Consider the following 17,856-nt stretch of genomic DNA (forward strand, 5'->3'; position numbering starts at 1 on the left):
CCTGTGTGAGCTGTAAGTGGCTCTGTACCATACTGCTGTACTCCTCTGCATAAAATCCTAAAAATGATTTCATATCCTCAGAAAGAAAAAGTGTGGAGTGCTCAGACTTGCGATGAAAGTGCTCTTTGGGAGGGTAATGCAGAAGATCAAAAAAGAAAGATCCAAGGCACCCTTCTGGGAAAAAAAAATGTAAAAATAAATAAATAAATAAAAGTGCTTTTTTCAGGAGGATGTTTCATGAAATTGTCCAAAACAGTGACAATGCATGTAAACAGCCTTTTCCTCAGGGTGTAGGTCCACAGCCTGAGGACTGTGGCTACGCAGCTTCTTTTTAACACACAGTGTCGAGGTTTTTAAGAATTTGGGCATGCCATAGAGGGCAGTCATTTCAACTTTTCAAAGCAAGAGAAGCACAGGTGCAACCAGTAACATTAACAATGACGCTCCATTCTATTTAGCTAAGCTCATTTACTACTGCAGTTAAGTACAGTTCTTTTTTTCTGGCTTTATTGTTGATAGGACAGCTGAAGAGTGTGACAGGAAACAGGGTAAGCGAGGGGGAGTGACACGCAGCAAGGGGACGTTGCGACGTTTTGAAGGCAATTATTGTACTTATTGTACTTTAACTCAGGCTTGGGAAGAAATGGAATACATGTAACAGGATTGTGTAAATAGGATAGCTGCATTCCAGTAAGTTACGGGGGGAAAAAATGTAATTAGATTACAGATGCATTTACTAAAAAGTGGGACTACTAACAAGATTACAATTTTAAAATAATAAATGACATACTTATCTTTAACCATGCACATGTGCACATATGACAAAGCTTCACCAGTCACACACAACATCACTCTTGAAACCAAATACACAAATGAGTGTTGTTTAAGAATACACACTTGTGTTAAGAATAAATAATAAGACATATTATCTTCTCTTTATTTGCACATGTTTGGGACTGAGGTAATCCAGTTACATTTCTGTAGGTATTAAGTAACTGTAACGGTACGCACTTTTAAAGGAACCCTCCCAAACCTGCTCTTACTTACTTTCTTTACTTCTCTTTCTTTACTTGACTGCTGCTTGAATACTCCCACTGAACTACATCTTGGCAAAAATTGTAGTGTTTATAGTGTTTACTCACTACATTACTACACTACATTGCATTTAGTTACTCGCTATTTTGAAGATTACTGCATCACAGATTCCAGTAATCAGATACATGAACATCTGACAATATTTCATACATGTGAATAAGTGCAACATGTACTTAATTACATGATCAGACTTTTATAGAAGTGTTATATTAACACCTTGTTTGACTATGACTAACACCTTCTTACTGTGCTGTAATACAATGCTGTCACCTAGTGGCCTGTGTCAATGTGGAGAAAAAGGAAAGCGAAACTGAAGTTGTGTTTCCTCGACATCGTGAATCATCGTTTTTTTTTTTATTATTTGCTGCCAGTGGCTCCTTGAACCCTGCAGGAGCTGAACGGTATTGACCCACGGTTGCTGTTATCAATCAGGTCGCGATAATGGCTTCTGATAACGACGAGATGTACGAGAACCTCATCGAAGGCTTCAGGCCGAAGTTGAGAGAGCTGATCATGGTGCAGCAGGTCCTGGAGCATTTACACTTCATCGACAACGAGCAGAAGGAGCGGATCACCAAGAAGGTGACCAACGAGGGGGATCGGGCGGCCGCGGAGCTGCTGATCGACGCCGTCACCAGGAAGCCCCACAGCCCCGGCTGGTTCAGGGCGTTCGTGGTCGCTCTGGAGGAGGCAGGCTGCGGGCGTGCGGCGGACTACATCCAGGTCAAGCTCCCCGAGCCTGAGGTGGAGGCGGAGAACGATTATTTTGTCAAGCTCGTTGAACTAATGCATCCCCGTCTTCTGGGCATGCAGACAAAAGAGGTGCTCGTTCATTGTGTGTCTCAGAAACTGCTGACGCAGGCCGACGGAGAGATTGTGAGTAGACTGTTGTGAATACACAGACAACACACAGCTGATCGGTTTCCATTTAGAGAGCACACATGGTGACAGTGTGCATGTTTAAAGGTGCACTACGTAGTTTAGGGGAAGACATTTAAAGCAGAGGGCAGGGGTGTTCACAGATTGATTAATGATTTAATGCCTAAATAAACTAAATAAACAAACTCTCTTTGTTTCCATTACTGAATAAAACTGACCTTAAAGGACAACACAATCCAATAATGCTTGACTTTGTTTATATGTGGCGTACCCCGCCACTTCTCTTGCTTCAAAAAGTGTTCTGGGGACCTCATTTTCCCCTGAGAACAACTTCTTTATTCAGTCATGGAAAAGTTAGATTAGTTACATTAATATATAGTTAATAGAGAGTTTGAATTCCTACTCCAAAACTACATAGTGCTTCCTTTATGTGTCATGTATTCTTATTTGAACCTGAAAAACATGCAGTTTTTGTACTTTTTCCCAGTTCAACTTGAGAGAATCGAAACTTAAATTCCAACAGATGTGTTTGCGGTCTGTGACCACAAGATGGCAGCCTAATGCACTTATCCGTTTTGCAGTCTGCTACAGCTGTCCTGCTCTCCCTCTCCAGATTGATGCCGCCACTACAAATCAAGGGCCCAGGATCGGAGCCAGTGAACTTCTGAGAAGAATCGTGAGAGGTCGAGACGGATGGTTTTCGACGTTTCTCGACGTTTTGCGCGAAACTAATCACCAGAACCTGTACTATGACCTGACAGGGAGCTCACCTGGTTGTCACAAGCAAGGTGACCAACCTCACTGGAGCACACACCCACCACTGAAATGTGATTTTGAGCTGTGAGTCACGTGTGGCTGCAGCTGTAGTGAGTTTATGGGTTTAATTTCAGACTTTATTAGGGATTATTAAAGGGGCACTATGTAGTTTCAGAGAAGAAATTCCAAACTCAGAATTTTAATATTTACAATATTAATGAGGTATAAAAACTGAATAAACAGGCTGATCTCAGAGGGAAAATAAGGTCCACAGAACACTGTTTGATGCTAGAAAAAGGTGTCAGGGTCCGCCACATATAAACAAAGTAAAACAGTATGACATTGGGTTGTCATTTGTGGTCAGTTTGTTTATTCAGATTATTCAGTCGTGGAAACAAAGAAAGTTTGTTTATTTGGTTTGTTTAAACATAAAATATCCACCAATGAAGCTCTTTCTCCTCTGATTTCAAACATTTCTAACTCAAAACTATAAAGTCCATCTTCACATTATTAGTGATCATTAATTATTCTAACTTCCAGTGTGTGATGTATTTATTTGTTATCAGGCTCAGATCTGAAGCTGCCGTCGCTGAAAGTAGAACCCACAGGAGGTGAAGCCACCACAGAAGAGAGTCCAGCAGCGGCTGAAAGCTGCGACTGCCCTCAGGAGCTCATCGCAGGTCTTGTAAAGCACCTCTGTTCACCCGTCTGAGAAAAGCCAAATAACTGAATTGGGACATTCATGCTGTTCAGCAGGCAGTTTATCATTCAGTTGACCCAAATCACAAAACAGTATCATGTATCTTCTCACTTACCCTCAGTGGTGTCTGGTCATGTAGGCACATTTAACCTGGTTTTATAGGGATACGCTCATCGTAATTGTATCTGAAAGTGGCGACACACAGCTTTACTACTGTATAGTTTTTGTTGCGAATGGATTGTTTTCATTTTCCTCAGTATCACAGATAATAACAACACAGTACAAAGTGTGGGTTCATCGAGTCATTTAGTTTATAACAGAAATGCATCGCCAGTTAACCTTTCTTTTCCAGTGTTTCCCACAGTGTCAGACTTTAATTGTGGCGGTGTCTGTCCAGCTGGGGTGGCATATAGAGCATGCGCACTCCAGACTTTCGCTGACCGAGTCCGCTAATTTCCGGTTTAGCGCCCAGCTAACTTGGATGGGGATAAGATGTAATCGGGCAGCTCTTCTAGACTCACCACATTTTATTAGATGTAATTGCCCAAATTCTGACAGCAAAACAAGTCATTTGGCTGAAGTTGTGAGGCTTTTATTACCATTTACAGACACGTCTTTCACCGCGTTAGCGTTTTGGAAAAAAGTTCCCAGTGCGTCACATGACAATGTAATTACAGGGCTTGGCCACAACAAAAACTGTCTTCAAGGCCTGGCGCTCTTTGTGGGGGCTTGATGTCGACAACAAGGCCAGCCATCTTATTTGCAGAGGAAGTTACAGCCAAGCCAACTGTGTTAGATATTCCTCCTCTTTTTCTTCCTTGGTTTTAACAGCAGATTAAAAACCACACCACGATCTGCTGTATCGGAGTATAAAACATAACGCTATTCACTGACGGGTACGCTGTCTTGAGTGAGTGGCTTGAATATGGATGAATATGTGGCGGCCAATGTTGTGGTGTACCGCCACAAGTAAATCAATGTGTGGGAAACACTGGGAGTTAGTTTCATCAGATAACATGCAGATTCCTCTGGAGCCACAAATGTCTTTATATTTCCTTTTTTCACAATCAAGATTGGTTTAAGGAAATACAAACAAGATAGAACGTTTATACCCCCATTACAAGAATGCTAATTGGTGCAGCCAGAATTTATTTTCCAGTGCTGACACACCCCTGTGGATATGGGTCAGCTTATATGAGACTAACTGTTCACAGTTCCCGCCAAAAGTTCAAGAAGTCACTGGTTGCTTTTCCATTGTATCTGATTCATCTCTGAACAGATCCATGTGAGCATGCGAGTAAACACATGAGCACACATGCAGTGTCTGTGAAAGCAATATTTAAGTCAAGTCAGTTTTATTTAAATAGCCCAGAATTACAATCAGACTGCCGCAGCGGGGTATTCAGTCTGTAAAGAGAAGGACTTCCTCTGTTGTTAGACCCCAGAACCTCAATTTTAGCTTCGATTCAAGTGTGCACTGTAAAATATCACTAATTAACATAAGTTTTGTTTATTTTGAGGTGCGTGGTTTCCTGTGATTGTACCTGTCCACTTTTCCATGTGTTGTCATTTTCAAAACAAACAGTGCTATATAAAAAGTGAACATAAATATGAATAGTTTGATTTGTAGTGCTAATGAAAAAAAAAAGAAATCACAAATGGATAAAGATTTAAATAATAATCAGTAATGAAATAGAATTAAAAGAAAGACACACATAGCATTGAATTAGTTGGCAATCGGCAGGCAACCTGGCAACCTTCACTGTCCTGCTGAAGCTGAAACAATAAATTCCAGTGAGAACTCTGCAAAACCAGCTCTGTTAACAATTTGTTTTCAAAAGTATTGCAATTGATGTTTTAACAACCACACAAAATTCATGATTCGCTTGGGATGTGTGGGGGGCGGCGGGGGGAATTTGCCTTTTTGGTAGTTTTGTTGAACTGTCCCTTAGACAGCTGTAACTCCAGCTGCAAACAAGGCCAAGATTTATCTCCTGCCCTTCTTGACTGTGAGTTTTATACGTCCACTGATATCTTTTCAGACGTTAACAAGGGAGCGAGCACTGAATTCAAAGAACCTCAACCCATCAGCTTGGACCCTTCACAACCAGGTGGGGCTGATTCACTCTCATTCAGGCCTCCGTATTGTTGATCTTGTGCAAGTATTCAAAGTATGTTTTGTAATTCTCAAAAGATTGTTTGTTTTTTCCTCAGCAGACCACACGAAACTCAGGGCAGGGTACGAGTGTGAGAAGAGAGTATACTTGATGTGTAGATATCGCAAAGGCAGAGTGAGTGTGTTTAGGAGGTGTTATAAGAGGAACGTTTCTCCGTCCCGCCCGCTCGCCCCGACACTAAAGAATACGTTCCATGTGTGTACCGTGATGAACCACGCAGAGGTCAAAGAGGACAGAGCGTAGCCAGAGCTTCAAATGGAAACCACATGCTGACTCTGTAATGTAAAGGAACAGTTTAATTCACAGTGGTGACAGAGGGGTGGGGGGATACCTTTACACCTCTAGTCTTATATCACGCTCAGTTTGTTGGATTATTTCATAACCACTACATCAGCATCGTCTCTCTGTGCGCGGTGCCCCTTTCAAACAGTAAATAATTGCTTAAGGGATAATCAGCCCGGAGCAAAGACACGGTGCTGAAGGAGATCCATGCAGACTAATGAGGCAGTAGAAATAATTATGTTGGTTAAAGAAACAGAGGAAGTGTCTTCTATTTCTCTTAATGTGAGGTTGCAGCACACTTTGTCTCATTAATTTGAGTAATGCCTGAGCCTGACTGGGTTGGCTAGAGTGCGCGGTTTAAAAACAGAACAGATCACATGCGCAATTGTTCCACCAGCCTGTAAAATGAGTTACATGTGCAGGATTATTTGCGGGTCCTCTGAAATTAACTCAATTCCCCTGCACTGAATCACAGCGAATAACAGGCTGGTTGTTTTTTCTGCCCTCAGTGGAGTGATATTAAACCTGCTGATTGTTGACTTTCCTCCTCTAATAAGTGTAGCGTCTGGGTACAAGAAATCCGAGGGCTACGCAGGCCACTGTTTACTTCTTGTTGTTGTTAAAGCTCTATCGCTTCATCTTGCTTCCGTGTAACTTGAAACAGCACTCTTAACCTCTGGCATACCCAGTCTGAGGAGGAAAATTAAAATCCTTCTGCACTGAGGGAAAAAAACAACTTTCTGGGGGTTTGAACTCATAACTTGGGGGCGGGGGGGATTGTAGAGGTTTGAATGGAGGGAACAGGGTAGCGGAGAGGAGGGGAGGTACGTTCACATTGTGCACGGTGCCCCAGTGGTGTTTTTATCCCCAGCCTAGACAGAGCAAGCAGCCTGCCAGTGGCTTAGAGTCCAGCTCAAGTGGATCATAGTAAATCTGCTGGCCTTAAACACAGGAAAAGAAGACAAAACACTGCCACAACAGACATCAAGAAGAGGGGAAAAACATTACTGATGTGACATGTGATGAAATGATTCACTCACAGAACATCTTACTGACTGATAAGCACATGCAGATGTTTGTGCTTGGGCAAGGAAAATGACTGCGTGGTGTTTATTTTAGAAACTGAGGCAGTTAAATTGCCCGTGTTTAGATTTTTTATAACTCAATAAAAGGCCAGATTGTAGACATGTATTTGTACTTTTATTAAATATGTTGCAAAGATTGGCACACTTTTGACCCAGTGTTTGAATCTTTGGATTACCCGCAAACATGGAAGAATGGTGCCCGTAAGTTACATGATTTGCGTGCACAGTGTTCATATCTTAACCGTGGTGGACTGGTGCTTTTATTCAGTGCTCATAGTTGTAAAGTGTTCATGGTGGTTTAAAATTGGTTATAAAAAAAGAAAATGCAAAAGTAAGAAGAATCTGAATGCTCGCTGTTGATGTTTTAAAAGACAATGGCCATTCCATCTCCCCCTACCATTGTATTCACATCACAGCGCTGCTTTTGTTCTAATCATCTGCCCCCTCCAGAGGTTGCCAGTTTGTTGCACTAGCTAACATTGCCTAACATTTTTGCCAATGCTAGCTAGCGAAAATAAGGGCAGTTTAGTCATGGATCTACCCATTGAATTCAGCACAGTTTTTCACAGTTTTTTCTTTTTTTTTTTTCACACTTTTTTTTCCACAAACTGGCAACTACCAAGACTGCTGTTGCTTACAACAACTGACGGCTGTGTGATACCAATGGTTACACACTGTTGGCTTTTTACTTAAACAAATGAGTTCTTAAAAATTATGTGTCTTTGTAGTAAAGGTATATAAAAACGTAAGAATAGCTGAGTTCTGAAGTAGCTACAGTAGCATTAGCTAGCATTGGCAAAATTGAGGTTTGCTAGCCAGCATTAGCAACATTAGCCAATGTTTGCTAGCTAACCCTAGGGAGTGCAGAAACTGGCAGCCACTTGAGGGGGCGAATGATTGGAACAACGGCGGTGTTATGACATGAATTCAATGGGAGAAGGAGATGGAAGGCCTCATATAGTGTTAACAATAAGTTTTAAAATTATAAGTTTACTATCATAATGTTTTTAAGGAAAAAAGATTCTGTTATTCTGCACCTTTCTACATGAGCAGATTTTATTTGAAATGATTTGTCCACCTCTGCAGAATGTGTTGGCTTGTTACAAGCAGCATTAGAAAAACATTCCACCACAATGACCAGCACCGTCTCTTCCTGCTGGTGATGCTTGTAATTGTGGGTTGCTGACACGGTCAGATGATTATTGTCTGTCTGAACCTCTGCTCTCTGTTACAGATGGAACTGACTCGGGAACAGCAGCCAAGAGCCCAGAAAAAGCTGATATTGTTCTTCGAGATTATCAGACAGAGGTCGCCAGACCCGCCTTGGAGGGGAAAAACATCATCATATGCCTCCCGACAGGAAGTGGTAAAACCAGAGTCGCAGTTTATATTACCAAAAAACATCTGGACAACAGGAGGGCTGAGGGCCAATCAGGGAAAGTGGTTGTCCTGGTAAACAAGGTACTTCAGCACAAGTCTGGTGTACTTGGCTTACTGTATGACTCTGCACTATTATGGAAATCAGATCCAAATAAAACATTCTATCTTTCAGTCCGTTTTTACATGTAGGCCAGCTCACCGCAAATTACACACCATAAGGTTTAGATATTCCCCTGCACTTTGTTACTGAATGGGCCTGCATGGGATCTGCTCTGCACTGGAAAGGAAAAAGCACAACTTTTTTCCAGCTATAAAACAATTTAGCAGCTTGAGAAACAGTAATTGTATGTGAGTGAAACGGATTCTTGTGTGTTTGCAGAGAAGCGAGCAGGGAGTCTGTTCTCCTGATCCTTTAACAATGAACAAAAACAAAATAAGTCCTCTAAATCATTGCACAAGTATTTTGAAATTCTGCCTGAACCAAAGTGGGGAAGAAAAAAAAATTTAAAAAAACCTGGACATGTTTGTCTGTGCCAGACAGTCGTCAACAAAGTGGTAACACAGCAGTTACTCTGATCATAAACAAAACAAACCATCGAGAAACAATGCAGACGTTTCTTTATTCTTGTCTCTAATTGTAGCATCAGCATCATAAAATCCGATGTGCCCTTGTGTCCCGCAGATCCCTCTCGTCGAGCAGCATTATGTGGCAGAGTTCTTGCCGTTTCTGAAGCGGGCGTACAAAGTGGAGAGAGTCAGCGGGGACTCACCGCTCAAAATCTCTTTCACAGAGATTGTGAAGAACAATGACGTCATCATTTGCACGGCCCAGATTCTTGAGAATTACTTGGAGAGGTCCAACAAAGGAGAGGACGAAGGAGTGGACCTGAGCGGTGTGTTTTTACACGAACCACTTTCCAAAACTTTCACAACACAGGAATGTGAATAACTTTTCTTTGGCTCAATAATTTCCTCTGGTGTGAGTGAGCATCCAAAATTAAATATGGTCACAGCGTTTTCTTTTTTTTTCAAAAAAAAAAAAAAGGGCTTCCCGAAAGCTTCAGTTAAAATCTTTCCAGGCTCAAACCGCAGACACTGACAGGTATTGGAACGGAAAGCCACCCGAAGGACTCATAACGTCTCCCCTGATAATACCTGACAGGATCTTGTCAAAGTCTTCCGGCTCTGCTGTTCACTCTTGTTGGCACTCACCAGTCCAAGGTGGAATAGCCACCTCAGTGGAACATATGCTGTTTGTTGAAACGCCTGAGAGCATGTCCTCCCCCCCCCCTTACCTCCTGCTTTCCAGGCCACACGTCTGTTCAAGCCATCAGCGTGTGGCTGATCGAATTCACATGAGAGCTTCTATCACCCACAGTACATCAAGCTGCCACTCTCCGTGCTCTTTTCCTCCAGGGACAGATTTGTATCGCTCTGTTTTAAACTTGTACATGTGGATGATTATGATTCACCTTGCCACTGCTTTTGTTTAAAAAAAAAAAAAAAAAAAGGAAAAAAAAAAGGGAAGCTATTTTTGAAGTTTTCCTGCATATGTTATTGTGTGGTTCAAGCTGCTGCGTCAAGTTCCTCGAAAAGAGCTGGTTTGTGTGGGAGGATCTGTAGTTACAGAAAGATGTTACAATATGAGAGTGATACTCAGCTCTTATTTATTGAAGAGACAAATAAACAACACAAAGATAGTCTGGCATGGTTGAGAAATTTACAGTGTTTCTGCAGTTCTTAAACAAGTCTGTCCCTTGACAATAATGTTACAGTAAGAACGGCAGAAACGTAAATGTTGCTGTGTGTACAAAACAAACAGCTGCAATCGTACAGTCAGGGTTTTTCCAAATGGAATATCCTCTAGAGACTACTTCCATCAATATTTGCTGTCATTTCTTTCTTTAGATCTCACGCTGATCGTAATAGATGAGTGCCACCACACTCAGAAAGGAGGAGTCTACAACCACATAATGCTGCGCTACCTGAAGCAGAAGCACAAGAACCGGAGGCTGAAGAAGGAGGAGAAGGAGACCCTGCCTCTGCCTCAGATCCTGGGCCTGACTGCCTCGCCGGGGGTCGGGGGAGCCACGATACTGATGAAGGCTGAGGAGCACATACTGCGAGTGAATAACCGTTCCCAGATTTCTCTTTGCGCCTACACAGAAAAAAAAAATAAATATTGGCGCATGTTACTCTCTGTGTCCAAAATATTAGCCACACTTTACAATGTAATGCAATTTACTGCAACGACTCCAAAGATTAGCTCACTTGTTTTGACACGGTCTAATCAGTGTCAGCCCCAGAGTGCTTCTGCTGGATTGAATTACATTTAACAGCTGTTGTTTTCCACACGTATTACATTCACGAGCCACCTTAAAGGGCCAACATGTCAGATATGACCAGAAGAAACAAATTCTTCCCGAGACTTAGATGAAAAGATCTGTATCACCAAACCTTTTGTTTAGGTAATCCAAACTTGACCTAAACAAAAAAAAAAAGCTAAACCTAAACAGTCTTTGCCTTTTTCTAGTCCAGTCAGCTCCACAGCTAACTGAGCTAGTTAGCCAAGGATAGCTAACAGATCACAGCAGTTGTCTGCTACTCGGGTGATGCGCTGCTCCAGACGTTTTTGAAACAGTGCCTTTTGGATTCTGGACAATTTTATTTTTTCTTTTGTCAATTTTGTCAAATTACTCCTTCAGACCACCTCGTCTTCTTTTCAATTTCACTTTTTCATCTTTCCTTCATCTAATTTCTGCTCCATTTTCTCTGCCTTAGTCATCAAGTGCACTGTTCATCCAGCCAAGCTGTTTCCAATGTTCCACACTGCCCCTGCACACACTGCAGCCATAAAGTTTTCGATTGCCACAAAAGATTGAAAAAAACAAAAAACAAAACAGCCTTTTGGCTTCAACTCTGTCAGACAGAGAAACTTAAGACAAACTTATCACAAATAGTGTTTAATAATGAGATAAAGATGTATGGTTTTGATTAACTCTAACGCTAAAGCCTGTGTGTCTCATTCAAAGATTTGTGCAAACTTGGATGCTTCCAAAATCATGACGAGGAGCCTTGGGGAGTTCAAGAAGGAGCAAAGGAAAAAAGTTCTAAAGATTGAGGACAGAAAAGAGGTGTGTGTGTTGAACAAGAAAGAGTTTCCTAATTGCTCATGTGGTCTTCATGTTTTTCATACAGTTTCCCTCCAAGCAATGACCTAAAGAGATGTCTGTGTTTGTGTAACCAAATGTGCTTTTCAGGATCCCTTTGGTGATGTAATCAAGAAAATCATGAATGCCATTCACGTCCACGCCGAGCTGAGCCCCACCTGTGACCTCGGCTCTCAGAATTACGAACAGTGGGTTGTTCAAACAGAGCGAAAAGGTGAGCAAATCTTTTTTACGCTCAACTTCATGTGGACGCTTCCTGCTTGGACCAGCCTCTGTTTTTGAGATCAAACACACCTGGCTTGTAGGGAACTAAAAACGCGTCTCAATCCATTATAGCCGCCACAGAGGAAGACCAGAAAGTGCGGGTTTGCGCAGAGCACCTCCGCCAGTACAACGAGGGCCTGAATCTCAGCAACACCATTCGCATGTGTGACTCCTTCAGCTTCCTGAACAAATTCTACGAGGAGGAGATGAAGAAAAAAACAACACCAGACGACGAGGAGAAAATACAAATCACAAACACAGAGAGATTCCTCTTCAATTTGTTTAAAGGTATTTCCTTGACCTGTTGTTGTAACAACGAAATGTTCTTGACTTCACAGTGTTATCAGCACTGTAAAATGTAATGTTGCATTTGAATACAATAGTGAAGTAATTTGCTTTCTGGCCAAGAGGAAAACACCTCAATCAATCCAATAACTATTTGGTCAATCTCGCTTCTGGTTAGCATAGCTTAGCATCAAGGCTGGATACGACGGTAAGCAGACAAGCTTTGCCCAAAGGTTACAAAACACAGCTCCTTTTTGGAAGCAACAAACATGATAGAGACGCCAATTAGAAGTGCTGGTAGGTTACAGGCAGTCTTTTTGCTAAACTAACCTCATGCTTGCTATAGCTGAAAATGTACCATACACTCATGAGACGGTCATTGTTCTTCTGTCATCTAACTCTCAGGGAATAAAGGCAGTGTCCCACAATGTGAAATGATTCTTTTAACCTTTTAAAGGGCCAATCTGTACGATACTTTAGTTTAAACATTTAAAACATAAACACATCAGAATGTCAGGAAACAACTGTGTTGATGATACGTTAAAGACACCTCCGTACTGTGTTTCAGAGATATCTACTTACGTTTGCATGCTAACTACCTTGCTGTTGTCTTGTAATGCTACTTTGTACCTCAAGAGGCTATTGGGTAATGAGAGGTCCCGGTCCAGGAAAACTGCAGTCAGCTTAAAGGCCACTTGGATGAACAGTTACCCATCTTACATGTCACAAAAAGAATTTCCCACAAGTTCTTTGAAATGTACCGTATGTCTTGCAGAAAACAAGGAGGAGCTGCGGGAGCTCGCAACCAAACCAGAGTATGAAAATGACAGCCTGTCAAAATTAAGAGCTAATATTCTGCAGGAGTTCAGCACCAGGCCGTCGGCAAGAGGTATCATTTTCACCAAAACACGTCGCAGCGCCATTGCTCTAAGTCAGTGGATCCAGGAAAACTCCAAGTTTGCTGACATTGGAGTGAAGGCCTCGCATGTCATTGGAGGAGGAGACCAGAGCGTTGTCAAACCAATGACCTCTGTGAGTGTTCATCTACATGTACGAGTACCCTCTGCACTTCAGATCCAATCAACACGTTCTCATTCTCAATGCAAATTTGTGTCAATCAGGCAGAGCAACGGGACGTGTTGACTAAATTCCACAAGGGTGAAATCAACTTGCTGATCGCCACCACAGTGGCTGAGGAAGGTTTGGACATACCGGCATGCAACTTTGTTATCCGATATGGCCTTGTGACCAATGAGATTGCTATGATTCAGGTCAGTGAGTTATGTCTTGTGGCTTGTGTTAAATGATGATCACTTCTATGTTTAGTAATTAAGACCATTATTAGTGGTTGCTTATCGTTGGCTCTACCTTTTGCAGGCGAAAGGCAGAGGAAGGGCTGAGGACAGCAGTTACTCTCTGGTCGAGGTGAAGAACTCTGGGGTGGCTGAAAAGGAGGTTGTCAATGAGTACCGCACGACCATGATGGACAAAGCCATTGAGAAAATCAGAGCCTTAGAGCAAGAGGAGTATGACAAACGGGTATGTCCTCTCAAAACCTTTTGGGTGTTGGGTAAACCGAAACCCACATTGCTGTAAGGCTTTTCTCTGTGACGTTGTTCACCTTTCCGCAGATCATGGAGTATCAGATGCAGGCTATAATGGAGAACAGGGTGCTCGCAAAAAAGAAGAAGCAGAAAGGCATGAAAAACGAGAACCCATCTGACGTGAAGTTCAGCTGCAGAGGCTGCAACGAACCTGCCTGCAGCGGCGAAGACATCGAGATCATCGAGGGCATGCACAGGGTCAATCTTACACCAAAGTTCAGGTACGAGGTTTGTTTAGCAATGAGGAAACCGTGCGCTAAAGTCGAGCAATATTCCACGAGACAGTCAGCCTGATGATGCTTACGGACCGCAGCGTAAGCAGTTACCAACAAAATAAAAGATACAAAATGGATTAATATTGTGGTGCACTGTGCTCTCAAAATAAAACAATAAAAAAAGTTGCCAATGATATCTCCATTTCCCAAGAAATGGACCTGACTAATGACTGGAAAAAATCAGTCAATTCAGTAAATTCCTCTCTAATGAAACCAAGTCCTCACAGTTGGCTGACCCTTAGAATCAACAGCCAGCTTGATAAAACTGAGTAAGTATTGAGTACGCTCACACAAAACTGCCTGGTGAACTCAAGCTTGTTGTAAATAAGATATCTACTAAAAGAGAGAAACAATTCCATGGACAGATTAAACTGCTACATTTGCAAACTTAACGTATATTTTCAAAGGTGCAGTATGAAAGAATTGGCCACATGTTGAATTCATCATCAAAAGACAAATAGGGGGCAGTAAATCACCAAAGAAACCGCTAACTAGAGCCAGATGCAGCTGTTGTTAGCTCAGTTAGACGTGCGGCTAGCAGTCCGCACTGGAAGCTCAGAGCTCAAGTGCTGGTGTTGACAAAGCAAAGGAGCTTTTTATCAGGACGGGCCAGGGTTAGCTGGTTAGCATGCTAAACATGCTTTGCAACATAATGAAGGGTGTAGATGGCATTACATTATTCCTTTATTCCTATAAGTTTTAAATGATTTCAGTACAGTACATATTACACCTTTAAGCTAGTAACGCAGAGGCACACATTTTAATAACAGGGATGCAGTGATCTAACAGCACTTGAAGATGTTTTTCATTGTTTTTCATTGTTCAAGAGCTTTAATTATGCCCTGGTGATGTGTGGTTATTGCAAATCTGCCCCAGATCAAATCAAACACTGACAATGTGTGTTTGTTTTCACAGGGAACTTTTCATTCAGAGAGAAAACACCACCCTTCAAGAGCGACACCTGGATTATGAGACCAATGGCTACATAGCGTGCAAAAAGTGTGGAGAGGTAAATGCATTTTTTGCTTTTTAAACAGGTGGGATTGTTTAAATCATGGGTTTTCCTGAAGCCTCACACCGTGGGCCTCCTCTCGGAGAAAGAGTGAAACAAGGTGCCGTCCTCGGTTCACTGACTGAGATTTGCTCAATTCCTGGATGCCTATGGGATCATGGTGATGTTGACACAGCAGTCGAGCCAAAATAGCCTAACATTTCTGTCTTTTCTTGCCTCCAGACTTCCCTTGAAACATAAAGAAGGGGCTTTCCAAAGGCATTTATTCGGTTTTTGACTCTGAGGAAGTGGGAAAAACAGTACATTTACTGAAAACCATTCTATCTCTTAAACCAGATCAGACAGACATTTTGGCCGTTATTTTGTAAATAATGTAGAAGGTAATGTCATAGTTGGAGCATCTGAAACAGTGGGAGACCTTCCTCCCACTTTGAAAAGTTGGAAAGCATGTTTTAAAATCAGTGTAAAAGAAATAATCTGACATTTTAAAAAAAATATGCTTATCTGATTTCATGCCAAGAGTTAAACGAAAGGATTGATTCCACTGAATTGTGTGTCTGTTCAGTATAAACTCAGTCACCTTAGTTGTTTAGGTGATTCAACATGACATCATTCAGAGGGACTAATTTTTTTTAAAAGAATAAAAGGAAAATGGGAAGTGAGTCAAGACCAGTCATCAACAGTAAAATATTCAAGATGGGAAAGAAAGTGTGTCAGAGAATCAAACGAGATACAACTGCTTAATGCTTTTACTCTAACACATTTTTTTGTAGCCATTTTCCTCCAAAATTACACCCAGCTGAGGGCACATGTGGCATCAGTGTGAGCATTAATTTGAGTCGTCATTGAACAGACCTTTGTTTACCAGTGTTGATTTCTTTAATGAAAACTTTGGAAAAAATGTTCGTTGAGAATCTTTTTTTTTTTTTTTTTAATGTTTTTTTAATGACCAAGACAAGACAATGTCAACAAATAGATCTTTGATAATTAAAACCATGACAATATGTATGGTTTGTTTTTGTCGATGTGATAAGACGGGACTGAAATGTATGTGAATGAACTTTTCACCCCCAATTGTGCATCCAGTCTGTCCATGACAAAAAGAGCAACACATCTCCGACATCAAAAGATGTGTGCAAATTCCGAGGTGATTCTTTCCCAGACCGACAGCGAGTTAATGATATCAAGACGAGAGCTTTTTGTTTGGCATGAAGAAAAAGATCTGTGTACACAGCTTATTAATAACTCAGCAAACAAAGTAAACACATGAACACCTACAAGAGACAGGTGAAGGCGTTCTAGCCTGCTATCAAGTCAACCAGGCATATTTGCTAACGTTAAGTCAGCTGTGTCAGCCAAGTTTACACAAAGTGCTGTTTCTAAGCTGACAGCATGTGTTGCAGTGTTTCCCAAACATATATGTTACTTGGGTGATCTGCACAGGTTTGCTAGGTGTATTTGATAATATTCTATCAGAAACATTGTGCTGCAATATCTCAGCTACATGGCCAAGTAGGATTATCAATTTACTTATTCATCATAACTTAACTTCAGGCTAACATTGGCTGTTTCAGTGTGTTAGCCAGGGTCAGTTTGCTCACTTCAAAGCTCGTGGTTCATGGTTCATGTTATTCTTTACAATCAATGTTATAATTTGTCCAGAGCTAAAAAAAAAATATGGTCGGACAATGAATTACTTTATCACACTGACCTGTTGTTCAAGCGAAACATATAGAGGAAATGTGTCTAAATGTGCATCGCAATAGCCTGCAAGTTTACTTATGTGACTAAAGCTGATAACATTTTCTTTTTAAGACTTAGGCCAAAGCTAAAACAGCTGCCACCGTTGCTCACTCAATGTACAAGTCTTCATGTACCACCGTCTCATCCCTTTTATGCTTTGGCATCTGGTTTCCGTTTGCAGAGATGGGGTTCCATGATGCTGTACCGCGGCCTCGAGTGCCCCTGCCTCCATGTGAAGAACTTTGTGGTGACGTTAAAGGGGAAGAACATAACCAAGTGCACCAAGTGGAGTGAGCTCACCGTCAGGTTTTCTGCCTTTGACTACGCCGACCACGCGAGCCAAGTGGCACAGAGCTCCGACGATGAGGACGAATAGGCTCGCAAACAATTATGTACACATCGACTTCTGTTCTGATCTAAACTGTGGGTCTTGCGCCGGCGGGATTACTGCACCCATCACACTGGTGAATGCAACGCTTCCTTTGTCATGTTATTTGAATCACACCATAATGTTAACTGGAGTCACTGGTGGTGGATATAAGCATGTGCATGTTTGTATGGTGCCATTCTTTTTTTTTGTTCTTCACAAATATGTAATGTTGCCAAACCATGAAGTTGCCCTGGGGTCGTTGGACAAATGTTCAAAAGATTAATGAAAATAATAAGAATAATAATAATAATAATAATAATAATAAAAGAGTTTAGGCTCAAACCGCTGTGGTCTCATGAGATGGGAGCCACTGAGTGTGTGATAGCCCCTCAGCGGCCACCTGTCAACACACATGCAGACAAACAAAGTGCTGGTGGTTTTCCATCAGATCCAACTGGTAGTGAGTCACAACTGTTCAGACAGTCAGAGCTGCTATTTTTAGAACTATTTTTTTTAAAGGACTGCTTCCTTGAAGGGATAAATACCTTTGTGGTGTCACTGATTGGGACATGTGCAAACATGCAAGCTGTGTGGATCCTTGAGCCATTAAAGTGTGCTCCTTATTTGGCTGTCTTTACTGAATTTGATTTAAATAAAGAATCCACAACATGATTAAAAGGGCTCCTCCTTCTTGAGCAAAGAAACACCTTTATTATGGTCAGTGGTGTATGTATACAGATCCTTCACTAAAGTGAAAGTGGTCATTGCACCGGAAAATG

The 17,856-nt window shown here is 41.7% G+C and overlaps 1 protein-coding gene across 1 annotated transcript; it reads left to right on the top strand.

Annotated features, from left to right (window-relative positions):
* Window positions 1-1,403: 1,403 nt before the first annotated feature.
* ifih1 (interferon induced with helicase C domain 1) lies at window positions 1,404-17,749 on the top strand. The gene is made up of 16 exons (XM_037110326.1): window positions 1,404-1,971; window positions 2,588-2,762; window positions 3,297-3,410; window positions 5,473-5,541; window positions 8,209-8,435; window positions 9,037-9,247; window positions 10,263-10,480; window positions 11,387-11,488; window positions 11,615-11,738; window positions 11,861-12,076; window positions 12,849-13,105; window positions 13,195-13,344; window positions 13,451-13,612; window positions 13,705-13,898; window positions 14,868-14,961; window positions 16,889-17,749. The coding sequence occupies exons 1-16, from the start codon at window positions 1,537-1,539 to the stop codon at window positions 17,081-17,083; spliced, it is 2,943 nt and encodes a 980-aa protein (XP_036966221.1). The 5' UTR covers window positions 1,404-1,536; the 3' UTR covers window positions 17,084-17,749.
* Window positions 17,750-17,856: the final 107 nt, after the last annotated feature.

The sequence above is a fragment of the Acanthopagrus latus genome, chromosome 9 (assembly GCF_904848185.1).
Source record: "Acanthopagrus latus isolate v.2019 chromosome 9, fAcaLat1.1, whole genome shotgun sequence".
In the NCBI taxonomy this organism is placed as follows: domain Eukaryota; kingdom Metazoa; phylum Chordata; class Actinopteri; order Spariformes; family Sparidae; genus Acanthopagrus; species Acanthopagrus latus.